Source organism: Phyllobates terribilis, unplaced genomic scaffold (assembly GCF_046119375.1).
Source record: "Phyllobates terribilis strain yellow unplaced genomic scaffold, ASM4611937v1 Scaffold_1__5_contigs__length_1240528914, whole genome shotgun sequence".
In the NCBI taxonomy this organism is placed as follows: domain Eukaryota; kingdom Metazoa; phylum Chordata; class Amphibia; order Anura; family Dendrobatidae; genus Phyllobates; species Phyllobates terribilis.
In genome coordinates, this window is record NW_027362761.1 from 529,577,224 (window position 1) to 529,593,641 (window position 16,418).

Below are 16,418 nucleotides of genomic sequence, written 5' to 3' on the forward strand. Positions count from 1 at the left end.
CGATGGGTTTCCATGAGCATATAATGTTATTTAAACCATTAGTTCAACATTGTAAAGAAAAAAATTGAAACACTAAAATAGCAATAAAAAGCGATCAAAACATCATATGTATCCCATAACGGAACAATAAAAAACTACGGCTAAGCAAACAAAGGCCTTCATACAATTCCGTCGTGGAAAAAAATGAAATAAAGTCATGGGTCTCAGAAATTTGTGACCAACCCAATTTTTTTCTTATTATTTTTTACCTTTACAAAAGTTCAGATATTTTTTTTAAGCCATGAATAGAATAAAAAAATATATATACACATTTGGTATTTCCATGATCATACTGACCTGGAGAATCATGTTATCAGGTCATGTTTACTTCACAATGATTGCCTTAAAAAAGAGACCTAAATAATAATGGCAGACTTTTTTTTTTACCAAACTTTGAATTTTTGTTTTTAATTTTTCAGTAAATTATATCATAAAATGAATGGTGTAATTTCAAACTACAACCTGTCCTGCAAAAAAAACAAGCATATGTCCATGCCATGTTGGCAGAAAAAAAAATATGGCTTTTGGAAGATGGAGAAGAAAGAACTAGATTGCAAAAATGAAAATTGGCTTGAAAATTGGGGTTTTCTGGTGCTCACTGCTGCATCACGGGTGAGCGGTACCAATGATGATATGACCTCACACACTTGCCAAAATGCCTGCATGATTGGCGGGTATCGTGTTCTTGTCCTGTTCATTAGAAGAGGACATGTGCATGACACTTGCGGATTGTGCAACATCTTGGTACCACTCTCCTCCGATGTGGAAGTCAACGATTTTGGGGCCACCTCTTTAGCTTTAGTCTTTAGCCTGCTTTCTTCATTCTTAATATTTCTGCATTTTTGATAACTGTGGATATTTTTTATCCTAAGGTGAGTCTCATACAGTATGGAAACTACCCCGACATCATGTTTAGAATGAACACCTACAAAAATAAAGAAACCATGAGAAGCGCAATATCGGGCATCAATCAGATGGGGGGAGATCAGACCAACACTTTCAAGGCAATTGACTACACCAGGTAGGACAAGAACACAGAGGTCTTAAAATAATCCAGTTTGGGTTGTCCAGTTAATAAACCATCTTTCTTCATCCACGACAGACAGTACGCTTTCTCTGCTGACTATGGAGGTCGGCCAAATGCCAACAAGGTGATGGTGGTCATTACTGATGGTGAATCTCATGACAATGCATTACTAAAAGAAGTCATCTCACGCTGTGAGCAAGATAAGATCACCCGATTTGGGATTGCGGTGAGTAATTCCTAATTTTATGGTCTTGTTTTATGAATAAAAATAATTTTAAAGGGAATCATAAAATTGTCTTCTGATCAAATCAGGTTTTTATGGTAAATGTTTTTTTTTTAGTTATTGGTCATTTTTTTTTTTTTCATATCACAATCTTGCAATTTTCAGACAGGCCACGGGGGTTTTTATTACCCTCATGCATCCGATTCTTTCTGAAAACTCACATGTACATTAGCAACAATAGACTGACACAGACCTTATCTATTGCATCTAATGAGTATGTGCAAAGGGGCAGGGGAAGGAGGTTAGGTGTGAGGTCACCTATTGTGAATGGTGGATCACGTGTTTTCTGCTGTGCAAAGAAGTTTTACCTTTCATTGTGATGAAAGATGAGCGGATCACTTCCCGGGACTCTGGTCCAGCGTCCAGGCTGGCAGCTAGACGGGATTCGGCAAATCTACAGGGTGGGCCATATATATGGATACACCTAAATTAAATGGGAATGGTTGGTGATATCAACTTCCTGTTTGTGGCACATTAGTATATGGGAGGGGGAAAACTTTTCCAGATGGGTGGTGGCCATGGCGGCCATTTTGAAGTCAGCCATTTTGGATCCAACTTTATTTTTTTCAATGGGAAGAGGGTCATGTGACACATAAAACTTATTGAGAATTTCATAAGAAAAACAATGGTGTGCTTGGTTTTAACGTAACTTTATTCTTTCATGAGTTTTTTACAAGTTTATGACCACTTATAAAATGTGTTCAAAGTGTTGCCCATTGTGTTGGATTGTCAATGCAACCCTCTTCTCCCACTCTTGACACACTGATAGCAACACCGCAGAAGAAATGCTAGCACAGGCTTCCAGTATCCGTTGTTTCAGAGTGAGTGTTTCTGCTGGAGTGAGTGTTTCTGCTGTGTCACCAGTCCTGTGATCTCATCATAAATCATGTGAGTGACATACTGTATAAGCTCAGAGGTCACTGGAGCTTTTATGTCACTGACTTGTTTTATGATGAACTCAGGGGGCTGAAGATGCGTCAGAAACACTCACTCCTGTGATAAAACATTCAGGGAAATGTGTTACGTCAGAAACCAACAGCTGAAAGACCCTAATAACAGTACATACCAGTGGCATATTTCTAAGATTATTTCCGTACAAGAACATTTTTTAAAAACATTTAATTGTAGAACTTAATATTATTCTAAGTTCTCTTGATTAAACTTTATTTGTGGGACAACCATTTTAAGCTAAGAGCAAAGGTAAAGAATGAAATATCTGATTCTCTAGTAATTTAACCAGTGTTCAAAATGTATTGGTATTATCACCAATAGGAAAAGTTCAATCTATCTCCCAAAACCTAAGATCATTTCTAGATATCTGTAGTTTGGTTAGTTTTGGAGTGGTACAATCTTATACAAAGATCACGTTATTAAAAGTAATTCTCCATTGGACCCATTGTAGAGTAATAAAAAAATATCCTAAACTAACCTCCTGGACCCGTGCCGCTCATCAGCACTCGCTAATATGTCCTCACTCAACATTTGCCGGTTGCAGTCAAAAAATGGCTCCTAATTGACTGCAGCCTTAACATTCAATTTGAGTAGTTGTAACTCCCTTTAAATGACTTTGTTTCCTCTAGGTTTTGGGTTATTACAATAGATATAGTATCGACAGTAAGAACCTCATCAGTGAAATCAAAGCCATCACAAGTGACCCTAAGGAGAGATTTTTTTTCAATGTGTCAGATGAAGTAGCGCTGCTAGATCAAGCCGGGACCCTGGGAGAGAGAATCTTTAGTATTGAAGGTAACGTTATGTTAAAAATATATTGATTTACAGTGTTGTACGTAGTGATATTTTGACAAATAAAACAGACATACTGTACATATTTGGATGCTTGGATTGTAATGTGTTGCCCCAAATGGGTGTGGATCTGTGGATCTAATTAGAGGGTAACTCCACCGAATCCATAAAATATCGGGAGTGAGGTTAACAGCCACAGCTATTTCAGTGGTGACAATCAGAGACATCGAACAAGAAGCTGAGATGTGGGGACTTCTTCACGGTAACATCTCAGTCCAAGAGATAACGAGAGAAAGACTCCAACCAGACAGCACAAGCATCCTGGAGGACCCTGTTTTCTCTCCCCATTGCATTGGGTTTATTATCTTGCTGACCCCAAGACTTCAGTGCAAGTTGGTTCTCAAGAGATTAATTCTGTGATAGGAGCCATGAAAGAATCACTCTATAGGTCAACAGTCCAAATACTGAGCAGGTTTACAGTAGCCAAAAAAAGCTAATTATTCTAAGTATTATCCATTGCAAAGAGCTTTGTACAAAATTTGCTACAAGCAAGACGTGGATATCGTTATGCTACGTACCAGTCATGCTACGTGCCGGCCATGCTCTGTGCCCGCCATGCTCTGTGCCCGCCATGCTCTGTGCCCGCCATGCTACGTGCCGGCCATGCTGTGTGCCGGCCATGCTCTGTCCCGGACATGCTACATACCGGACATGCTATGGACGGAAATGCTGTGTACAGGATATGCTACTTGATGAATATGCTACACTCAAGTTAAGTTACATACAGGAAATGATATGTGCAGAATACTCTGTGTGCCAGACATGCTATATGCAGGATATGCTACATGCTGGATATGCTACAGTCAGTTTAAGCTATATGCAGGATATACTGCATGCAATATTGGCTATGTGCTAGTATGCTACGTTGAGGATATAATATACAGTGGCATGTAAAAGTTTGGGCACCCCTGGTCAAAATTACTGCTATTGTGAACAGTTAAGCAAGGTGAAGATGAAATGATCTCTAAAAGGCCTAACAGTAAAGATGACACATTTCCTTTGTATTTTAGGCTATATATATATATATATATATATATATATATATATATATATATATATATATATATATATATATATATATATATATATATATATATATATATATATACAGGGTGGTCCAAAAGTGGGTGGACAGAAAATAATAACATTTATTTTGATTTATATATAAAATTATATTTACTAACACAAGCATAACACTGACAATTAAATTTTATGCTGAACAATAATACAAAAGCCCTTAAATTGTATCAACGCAGGTGCTCAAACTGTTTTCCACTACAATTTGCACAGCTTTGAAGTCGGCCTCTTACGCTTCCACAAACTTTTTTGCACAAGTCTCTTTGGATATTAATTTCTTGAAATGCATCTCTTATTGAATTTTTCAAATCACTGACACTTTTTGGTTTTCGACTATAAACTTTGTCCTTGAGTACTCCCCAAAAGAAAAAATCCATTGGGGTCAAGCCTAGTGAACGTGCCGGCCAGTCAAGTGGGCCTCTTCGGCAAATCCATTTATTAGGAAATGTTTCATCAAGATACTCGCGGACTACTCGTGAATAATGTGGAGGGGCCCCATCTTGGTGGAAATAAAGGTCATTTGAATTAGGCTGTTGCTGTAACTGGGGAACAACTTGATTCATTAGAATTTTGAGATACTTATCTCCTGTGACTGTTCCATCAAAAATTATTGGTCCTAAAACACCAAAACTTGAAACATCACCCCAAACATTGACACCAGGCTCATATAGTTGTTGCTCTAATGTTAAATGCATGTTCTCATTATACCAGTAAATACAATTATGTCTGTTAATATGGCCGGATAATTTGAAAGAAGCTTCATCACTCCACATAATGTTATCTAAAATTACTGGATTTTCTTCAATTTCGTTAAGCATAATCTCACTAAATTGCAGCCGCCGGTCTGGATCATCCTCCAATAAACCATGAATTAGACGTGGACGATAAGCTTTCCACCCAATAGATTTCAGGATTCGCATGATAGAAGCTCGTGAAATTCCCAATTCCAAAGAGACTCTTCTTGTGGACTCTTTTGGACTCTGAACAAATGTTTCAGCAACAAGTTGTTTATTATCTTCTGTGCAGACTGTTTTGGGTCGACTTATTTTTGGAGCATTAAGGATTGAGCCAGTGGCATTGAATTTGTCACGAACGCGGTAAATGGTTTGTCTCTTTGGGGCTTGAGTACCAAATGTTTCAACCCAATTTGCTCTAACGGTTTCAGCATTTTGAGATTTCCAATACTCTGTTAAAATCCATTTTCTTTGATCTGTATTTAAATTATTTGCCATTATGTGTTATCAGAATTATCTGAAAAGAAAACAGATTTGGGGGAGATCTATCTGTGAAAACTAGATCTGTGAAACTGGCTCAGTTGCCCTTAGCAACCAATCAGATTCCACCTTTCATTTTCCAAAGAGTCTGTGAGGAATGAAAAGTGGAATCTGATTGGTTGATAAGGGCAACTGAGCCAGTTTCACTTTACACCATGTTTGATAAATCTCCCCCTTTATGACCTTATTACACTTTCTGTTCACCTACTTTTGGACCACCTGTATATACAGTACAGTATATATTGTACATACAGTACAGACCAAAAGTTTGGACACACCTTCTCATTTAAAGATTTTTCTGTATTTTCATGACCATGATAATTGTACATTCACATTGAAGGCATCAATACTATGAATTAACACATGTGGAATTATATACTTAACAAAAAAGTGTGAAACAACTGAAAATATGTCTTATATTCTAGGTTCTTCAAAATAACCACCTTTTGCTTTGATGACTGCTTTGCACCCTCTTGGCATTCTTTTGATGAGCTTCAAGAGGTAGTCACCGGAAATGGTTTTCACTTCACAGGTGTGCCCTGTCAGGTTTAATAAGTGGGATTTCTTGCCTTATAAATGGGGTTGGGACCATCAGTTGTGTTGTGCAGAAGTCACGTGGATACACAGCTGATAGTCCTACTGAATAGGCTGTTAAAATTTGTATTATGACAAGAAAAAAGCAGTTAAGTAAAGAAAAACGAGTGCCCATCATTACTTTAAAAAATTAAGGTCAGTCAGTCCGAAAAATTGGGAAAACGTTGAAAGTGTCCCCAAGTGCAGTTGCAAAAACCATCAATTGCTACAAAGAAACTGGCTCACATGAGGACCGCCCCAGGAAAGGAAGACCAAGAGTCACCTTTGCTTCTGAGGATAAGATTATCCGAGTCACCAGCCTCAGAAATCGCAGGTTAACAGCAGCTCAGATTAGAGACCAGGTCAATGCCACACAGAGTTCTAGCAGCAGACACATCTCTTCAACAACTGTTAAGAGGAGACTTTCTGCAGCAGGCCTTCATGGTAAAATAGCAGCTAGGAAACCACTGCTAAGGACAGGCAACAAGCAGAAGAGACTTGTTTGGGCTAAAGAACACAAGAAATGGACATTAGACCAGTGGAAATCTGTGCTTTGGTCTGATGAGTCCAAATTTGAGATCTTTGGTTCCAACCACCGTGTCTTTGTGCGACGCAGAAAAGGTGAACGGATGGACTCTACATGCCTGGTTCCCACTGTGAAGCATGGAGGAGAAGGTGTGATGGTGTGGGGGTGCTTTGCTGGTGACACTGTTGGGGATTTATTCAAAATTGAAGGCATACTGAATCAGCATGGCTACCACAGCATCTTGCAGCGGCATGCTATTCCATCCGGTTTGCGTTTAGTTGGACCATCATTTATATTTCAACAGGACAATGACCCCAAACATACCTCCAGGCTGTGTAAGGGCTATTTGACCAAGAGGGAGAGTGATGGGGTGCTACGCCAGATAACCTGGCCTCCAGTCACCAGACCTGAACCCAATCGAGATGGTTTGGGGTGAGCTGGACCGCAGAGTGAAGACAAAAGGGCCAACAAGTGCTAAGCATTTCTGGGAACTCCTTCAAGATTGTTGGAAGACCATTTCCGGTGATTACCTCTTGAAGCTCATCAAGAGAATGCCAAGAGTGTGCAAAGCAGTCATCAAAGCAAAAGGTGGCTACTTTGAAGAACCTAGAATATAAGACATATTTTCAGTTGTTTCACACTTTTTTGTTAAGTATATAATTCCACATGTGTTAATTCATAGTTTTGATGCCTTCAGTGTGAATGTACAATTTCCATAGTCAAGAAAATACAGAAAAATCTTTAAATGAGGTGTGTCCAAACTTTTGGTCTGTACTGTATATATATATATATATATATATATATATATATATATATATATATATATATATATATATATATATATATATATATATATATATATATATAAAAATTATATATATATATGAAAGACAGCACCATTTCATATTACTCACTAGTCGGTGCCAAGCCTCCAAACAGTCTGTCCAAACTGCTGCATGTCAATAGAAAAAATATAAAGAGGCAGCACTCCAAGAAATTTTTGAAAAAAATGGACTTTAATGAGCCCAAAGGCCTTTGGGCTCATTAAAGTCCATTTTTTTCAAAAATTTCTTGGAGTGCTGCCTCTTTATATTACATATATATATATATATATATATATACATACACAGTACAGACCAAAAGTTTGGACACACCTTCTCATTTAAAGATTTTTCTGTATTTTCATGACTATGAAAATTGTACATTCACACTGAAGGCATCAAAACTATGAATTAACACATGTGGAATTATATACTTAAGAAAAAAGTGTGAAACAACTGAAAATATGTCTTTATATTCTAGGTTCTTCAAAGTAGCCACCTTTTGCTTTGATGACTGCTTTGCACACTCTTGACATTCTCTTGATGAGCTTCAAGAGGTAGTCACCGGAAATGTCTTCCAACAATCTTGAAGGAGTTCCCAGAGATGCTTAGCACTTGTTGGCCATTTTGCCTTCACTCTGCGGTCCAGCTCACCCCAAACCATATCGATTGGGTTCAGGTCTGGTGACTTTCGAGGCCAGGTCATCTGGCGTAGCACACCATCACTCACTTTCTTGGTCAAATAGCCCTTACACAGCCTGGAGGTGTGTTTGGGGTCATTGTCCTGTTGAAAAATAAATGCTGGTCCAACTAAATGCAAACCGGATGGAATAGCATGCCGCTGCAAGATGCTGTGGTAGCCATGATGGTTCAGTATGCCTTCAATTTTGAGTAAATTCCCAACAGTGTCACCAGCAAAGCACCCCCACACCATCACACCTCCTCCTCCATGCTTCACGGTGGGAACCAGGCATGTACAGTCCATCCGTTCACTTTTTCTGCATCGCACAAGGACACGGTGATTGGAACCAAAGATCTCAAATTTGGACTCATCAGACCAAAGCACAGATTTCCACTGGTCTAATGTCCATCCTTGTGTTCTTTAGCCCAAACAAGTCTCTTCTGCTTATTGCCTGTCCTTAGCAGTGGTTTCTTAGCAGCTATTTTAACACAAAGTCTCTTCTTAACAGTTGTTGAAGAGATGTGTCTGCTGCTAGAACTCTGTGTGGCATTGACCTGGTCTCTAATCTGATCTGCTGTTAACCTGCGATTTCTGAGGCTGGTGACTCGGATAAACTTATCCTCAGAAGCAGAGGTGACTCTTGGTCTTCCTTTCCTGGGGCGGTCCTCATGTGAGCCAGTTTCTTTGTAGCGCTTGATGGTATTTGCAACTGCACTTGGGGACACTTTCAAAATTTTCCCAATTTTTCGGACTGACTGACCTTCATTTCTTAAAGTAATGATGGCCACTTGTTTTTCTTTACTTAGCTGCTTTTTTCTTGCCATAATACAAATTCTAACAGTCTATTCAGTAGGACTATCAGCTGTGTGTCCACCAGACTTCTGCACAACACAACTGATGGTCCCAACCCCATTTATAAGGGAAGAAATCCCACTTATTAAACCTGACAGGGCACAGCTGTGAAGTGAAAACCATTTCCGGTGACTACCTCTTGAAGTTCATCAAGAGAATGCCAAGAGTGTGCAAAGCAGTCATAAAAGCAAAAGGTGGCTACTTTGAAGAACCTAGAATATAAGACATATTTTCAGTTGTTTCACACTTTTTTGTTAAGTATATAATTCCACATGTGTTAATTCATAGTTTTGAAGCCTTCAGTGTGAATGTACAATTTTTATAGTCATGAAAATACAGAAAAATCTTTAAATGAGGTGTGTCCAAACTTTTGGTCTGTACTGTATATAATGTTCATATTTTACATTTTAAAAATTACAAAAAAGAAAATGGGCTGATGCAAAGGTTTTGTCACCCTGCATGGTTAGTACCTAGTAGGACCCTCTTTTTGCAGGTATCTGTAATACTATTGTTGGAACTCGAGGATTCTGGTAGCATGGGGCAATGAACAATCAGAGACGGGTTTCTTTAATGCAAATAGTGTATTTGTGCAACAGCAATAACACCCAAAAACAATATACAGATAACCCGTAGTGACATGCAATGAAATAAGTCCAGCGATATTAAGTCTTTGGAAGCTATATAGCAAAGTCGGCAAGGTTCTTACGACGGAGTCCTCACACAAATGTGATCAAAAGGGAAGTCTGACACACTGGTGACGTGGTTTGATTCAAACACTGCTGGTGTAGTAAGAGTCAGATCCAGGTATGCAGTAGCCACAGGGAAGTCCAAAAACAAGTTCACAAGTTAATCCTAGATGCGGCATAGATTCAGGGAAGTCCAGAAACAAGTTCACATTTAAGTAATATTCCAGTAAATAGTTCCAGCAGCCCTCACCGGAGGGAGTGAACGAAGGGTTAAACAGCAACACACAGTTCAGAAAGACAGTTCTTACCAGGTAGAGTGAGCCAAGGGTTAAAATTCCAAAGTCAACAGGTTAATGATAACACAGTTAGTGTAGCTTACATATGCAGAGAATGTCCAGAGCCATGGTAGAAGCTCGCTGCTGCTGAGAAACAGGTGAAGATTAACCTGGTAAATACACAAGAGATCTGGGAGATAATAGTAGGACAAGGCAGCTGGACTGAAGGGAAGCGGAAGCAGAATACTCCAGCAAGGAAGCCAGCACCTGAGCCGGGTTTTAAACAAACGAACAGGAAGTAGGGCATACAAAAACAGCAAACTCCATTTTAACAAAGGGCAAAATCATTCACAAGGTTACCTAGAAAACCCGGAATACTGACAGTATCACAGCTTGTAGACGCTTCTTGTAGTCAGACAAGAGTCTTTCAATACTCGCTTGAGGCAGTCTATTGTAGATTTGACGTGTGTTTAGGATCCTTATCTATATGTAGAAGCCATCCTCTTTTCAACTTCAGTTTTTTTACAGATGGTGTTATGTTTGCATCAAGAATTAGTTGAAATTTCATTGAATCCATTCTTCCCTCTACCTGTGAAATGTTCCCCTTGGCTGCAACACAACCTCAAAGCATGATTGATCCCCCCCATGCCTAATGTTCTTTTCCTGAAATTCTGTGCCTTTTTTTCTCCACACATACCTTTGATCATTGTGGCCAAAGAGTTCAATTTTAACCTCATCGGTCACAGGACTTGTTTCCAAAATGCATCAGGCTTGTTTAGATGTTCTTTTGCATGCTTCTAATGCTGGATTTTTTTGTGAGGATGCAGGAGAGGTTTCCTCCTGATGAAGGCCATATTTATGCAGGTGTTTCTGAACAGTAGAACAATGTACCACAACTCCAGAGTCTGCTAAATCTTTCTGAAGGTCTTTTGATGTCAAGCGGGGGTTCTGATTTGCCTCTCTAGCAATCATATGAGCAGCTCTCACTAACATTTTGCTTGGTCTTCCAGACTTTATCTTGACCTCCACTGTTCCTATTAACTGTCATTTCTTAATTACATTTCAAACTGAAGAAAGGGCAACTGTAATTTTGACCAGGGGTGCCCAAACTTTTACATGCCACTGTATGTAGGATATGCTACCTGTAGGATATGCTAGGTGCTGAAAATGGTATGTTTAGCAAATGTTATGATTAGGAAATAGTACATGTAAGATATGTGTAGGTTTGTTTTTTTTGGAACAATCTCTTCAAAGAAAATCACCGGTCATTACCACGTCTTTATAATACAGAATATTTCTTTCTGTTCTGAAGTTGTGGACTTACAGTGCAAAAAAATTATGAGGATCTGATACGCCAGGAGCCCTGACCAGAAGGGTTCCACAGCTCCTGAGTCCAAAGTAATACATTTTCAGGGTCTGTAAAAAAAAAAAAAAGAAGAGGTACATGAGATACTTGTTTTTTTTTTTTTAAGCCATTGATAAGTGATCTGTCACCACCAGTAATGCCAAGTGATCCAGTTCATTCGCAGCTGGACAACCACTAACATTAATTTCTTATGTTATAGCTCTATATATCTGTACTGTTATAGCTGTATATACATGTTATAGCTGTATATATCTGTTATAGCTGTATATATCTGTCCACTCTTCTAATGTAGGTACAACACAAGGCGGAGAAACCTTCCAGATGGAGATGTCACAAGTTGGCTTCAGTGCACAGTATTCCAAAACTAAGGTAAGATGAAAGTCCTTATATCTAGGGCTTCTGGGACAACCAACTACCGATGTGCCGGGGATTTCAGTTCCTAAACAATGCAAAAAGCGCTTTGTATGTTTCCATCATGCAATATATTTTCTTTAAGGCAATTAGAACAAAAATCCTGACTTAAGCACCAGTAAAATTTCAAGAAAAACAGACTAATGCATTTCCTGGTCTTACAAAAGGTCCAGTCCAGAGCATTGTGTAGAAGGAAGATTTGCCTATGGCTTTATTGTATGCAATTCTCTGGGGGCTTGTGTAGTAATTGGGAAGATTTCCCTGCAGGAAGGAGAGAGGTGAAGGTCCTGGGAAGTTCACTTTCAGATGAGAAATGAATGAATATATTACAAATACTGAATTGCATCATGGAAAATATACACAGTCCCTATATATCTGGCCTGGACCTGAGTTCTGCACCCTGGGATTTTGATAAAATGAGCTAGGAAATTCCTAGAATATGAAAATCTCATCTATTGCCATCTCTAAATGCTCATATATATATATATATACATATATATATATATATATATATATATATATATATATATATATATGCGCACACATATACATATATACACTGCTCAAAAAAATAAAGGGAACACTCAAATAACCCAACCTAGATCTGAATGAATGTATGAAATATTCTCATTGAATACTTTGTTCTGTACAAAGTTGAATGTGCTGACAACAAAATCACACAAAAATCATCAATGGAAATCAAATTTATTAACTAATGGAGGCCTGGATTTGGAGTCACCCCCAAAATTAAAGTGGAAAAACACACTACAGGCTGATCCAACTTTGATGTAATGTCCTTAAAACAAGTCAAAATGAGGCTCAGCATTGTGTGTGGCCTCCACGTGCCTGTATGACCTCCCTACAATGCCTGGGCATGCTCCTGATGAGGTTGCGGATGGTCTCCTGTGGGATCTCCTCCCAGACCTGGACTAAAGCGTCCGCCAACTCCTGGACAGTCTGTGCTGCAACGTGACGTTGGTGGATGGAGCGAGACATGATGTCCCAGATGTGCTCATTCAGATTCAGGTTTGGGGAACGGGAGGGCCAGTCCATAGCTTCAATGCCTTCATCTTGCAGAAACTGCTGACACACTCCAGCTATATGAGGTCTGGCATTGTCCTGCATTTGGAGGAACCCAGGGCGAACTGCACCAGCATATGGTCTCACAAGGGGTCTGAGGATCTCCTCTCGGTACCTAATGGCAGTCAGGCTACCTCTGGCGAGCACATAGAGGGCTGTGCGGCCCTCCAAAGAAATGCCACCCCACACCATTACTGACCCACTACCAAACCGGTCATGCTGAAGGATGTTGCAGGCAGCAGATCGCTTTCCACGGCGTCTCCAGACTCTGTTATGTCAGTCACATGTGCTCAGTGTGAACCTGCTTTCATCTGTAAAGAGCACAGGGCGCCAGTGGCGACTTTGCCAATCCTCAGATGGGGGAGCACAACCCCCATCTGTGGACGTCAGGCCCTCATACCACCCTAATGGAGTCGGTTTCTAACCGTTTGTGCAGACACATGCACATTTGTGGCCTGCTGGAGGTCATTTTGCAGGGCTCTGGCAGTGCTCCTCCTGTTCCTCCTTGCACAAAGGCGGAGGTAGCGGTCCTACTGCTGAGTTGTTGCCCTCCTACGGCCTCCTCCACATCTCCTGGTGTACTGGCCTGTCTCCTGGTAGCGCCTCCAGCCTCTGGACACTACGCTGACAGACACAGCAAACCTTCTTGCCACATCTCGCATTGATGTGCCATCCTTGATGAGCTGCACTACTTGAGCAACTTCTGTGGGTTGTAGAGTCCGTCTCATGCTACCACGAGTGTGAAAGCACAACTAACATTCAAAAGTGACCAAAACATCAGCCAGAAAGCATTGGCACTGAGATGTGGTCTGTGGTCCCCACCTGCAGAACCACTCCTTTATCGAGGGTGTCTTGATAATTGCCAATAATTTCCATCAATTGTCTATTCCATTTGCACAGCAGCATGTGAAATTGATTGTCAATCACTGTTGCTTCCTAAGTGGACAGTTTGATTTCACGGAAGTTTGATTTACTTGGAGTTATATTCTGTTGTTTAAACATAATATTTTATATATTATTTATTGATTGCTTATATCGGAGAGCTGTATCATTGGTTTTAATTGGATGTCTCCCTCGCAGGCATCATTGATATTGGGAGCAGTTGGCGCCTACGACTGGAGTGGCACGATAGTTCATCAGAATGCAAAGCAGTTTTCTATTTTTCCCTACAATGCATTTGAGAAGGTTATTCATGGGAAAAATGAAAGTTCTTACCTAGGTAAGTTGTACAACAAGGCACAGTAATTACACGCATGTACTATTTTACACTTTATGGGGAAAAATATTGGAACACCTGCTCACTAACCCTACAGGAGCTTTTATGACCTCCAATTCTACATCCATAGCCATTAATATGGAGTTGGTCACTTTTCAGCTATAACAGCTTCTACTTTTCTGGGAAGGTTTTATACAAGATTTTGGAGGCATCTGTGGGAATATTTGCCCATTCATCCAGAAGAGCATTTGTGAGGTCAGACACTGATGTTGGAGGAGAGGCCGGGCTCACAATCTCAGCACTAGTTCAGCCCAAAGGTGTTTGATGGGATTGAAGTCCGGGCTTTTTGCATCTGGTCACATGTTTTCCATCCCAAAGTCACCCACCATGCCTTTATGGACTTTGCTTTGCGCATTCGGCACAGTCATGGGGAGCAGAAAAGGGCTTTCCCCAAACTGTTCCCGCAAAGTTGGAAGCTGCAATTGTCCAAGATAGCTTGATTTGCTGAAGCATTAAAGGGGTTGTCCACTACTTTTACATACACATAGGGCATCAATGTATGATCGGCCGGGGTCCCACACGCGGCACCCCCGCCGATCAGCTGTTATCGATGCCGGCGGCAGCTGCCGCCGGCCGGAAGTGCTTACCTGCGGGGCTGATCAGTGGGGGTGCAGCACCCTGGCCAAACATACATTGAAGCCCTATTCTATGGATAGGGCATCAATGTAAAAGTAGTGGACAACTTCTTTAAGATTTCCCTTCAAAAGGAGCTAAGGGGGAGGCCGACCCCAGAAAAACAAACCCATTGCATTATTTCTCCTCCACCAAATCTTACTGTTAGAAAAATGCCAGCAGACAGATAATGTTCTCTTGACATTCAAACCTTGGGTCAGGGATGTCAAACTCAAATACGCAAAGGGACAAAATTAAAAGCTGGGACAAGGTTGCAGGCCAACCTTGATATTTATTAAAACATGTCTAAAATTGAGGAAATATTTCCTTATCAAAAATAACAGTGAAATTTTTCATATGGAAACAAACTTAAAGATGTTGTCCAATGAACAAAGTATAGACGGCCCCACCTAGTGCTCCATACAGTATAAAGGCCCCACATAGTGCTCCATACAGTGTAATAGCCTCACATAGTCCTCCATACAGTATAATGGCCCCACATAGTGCTCCATACAATATAATGGCCCCACGTAGTGCTTCATACAGTATAATAGGCACCACATTAAAATAAATAATAAATACTCAATTCTGCCCATTCCCCTTGCTGCTCCGGTCTCTTCATGGTGTCTTCCGGTCCTCTGCACATCTTGGTTCAGCGGGTGCATTGTAATGACATCATCATTACCGCTGCGCCGAGATGCCAGAAGCAGAGGGGAATGATGGGAGAGGGAGCGGCTTCCCTCCTCCATCATTGCATTCAACTTCATTGGCATCTAGGATGCTGATATAGTTGAAAGTGTGATGGTGGGCGGGGGATCCAGCGTCGTGGGGTTAATATACTAGAGGGACCTCACCCTGCAGGCCAGATTTGGCCCTCAGGTCAGAGATTCACACTTGTGTCTTAGATCATCCATCAGATTCCCGATAGAGAAGTGTGATTCGTCACTCCACAGAGCTGCTCCAGAGTCCAGCAGCAGCGGCTTTACACCACCCCATCTAAAACATTTCGTTGTGCTTGTTGATGTAAGGCTTGCATCGCAGCTGATCGGTTAAACACCTAAACAAAATATCACATGAGGGGCCTAATAAATAGAGACAACCAGCAGACCCACAGCCCCCCTAAAAAATAACTTTATTAGTAATCTCTAAAAAGGACCTAAAAGTCCATAGACAAACAACAATAATACTCTAAATGATAGGACATATAGAATCAGGTAATACACCGACCGGGAGGGAATACAAATTAAAGCTGTCCCTGTTATGTCCCTAAATCCTGTCCCTACCTGACAGCGGAGGTTGGCACCCTAATTTGTACTTCGTGGCGCCCCCGCTCAACGTCGGTATCCCTAATGTCCCTACAAGGACCCTTGTCTTAAATTAAACAAAACCACAATAGTGAGAAAGGGTAGAAAAAGTGAACGTATAAGTACAGAAACCGATAATAAGTCAATGATTATAGATGGCCAAATTCATTTGGTCGGGTAAACATAAATGCTCTAGGGTAGAGGAGCACAGTGCTTGTTTTTCCATAGCCAAATCAAATCAAATAGCAGCCAGAGCAGTCAAATATGGACACATGCTCCACTTTGATAATCCAGCTATATACCTCAAAGGGGGCTCCAAAAACAGAATCCCACCCAGGTAAATGTCTCCCCATACATCAAATGGGATTTAAGTATTGGTATTTGAAAAAGCATAATATCTATATCAGAGTATCGGGTCCAAACTCTATCTGTCATAGATGTACATAATAGT

At 40.4% G+C, this 16,418-nt stretch overlaps 1 protein-coding gene across 4 annotated transcripts in view; it reads left to right on the plus strand.

The window, feature by feature from the left end:
- Nucleotides 1–16,418, plus strand: part of ITGA2 (integrin subunit alpha 2) — a 174,447-nt gene that overhangs the window by 104,610 nt on the left and 53,419 nt on the right. For all 4 annotated transcript variants that reach the window (XM_073680315.1, XM_073680318.1, XM_073680317.1 and 1 more), the window contains 5 exons: nucleotides 912–1,060; nucleotides 1,142–1,292; nucleotides 2,930–3,095; nucleotides 11,577–11,653; nucleotides 13,856–13,994. In XM_073680315.1, the coding sequence (XP_073536416.1) occupies nucleotides 912–1,060; nucleotides 1,142–1,292; nucleotides 2,930–3,095; nucleotides 11,577–11,653; nucleotides 13,856–13,994 (682 nt within the window). The remainder of the gene's footprint in view (nucleotides 1–911; nucleotides 1,061–1,141; nucleotides 1,293–2,929; nucleotides 3,096–11,576; nucleotides 11,654–13,855; nucleotides 13,995–16,418) is intronic.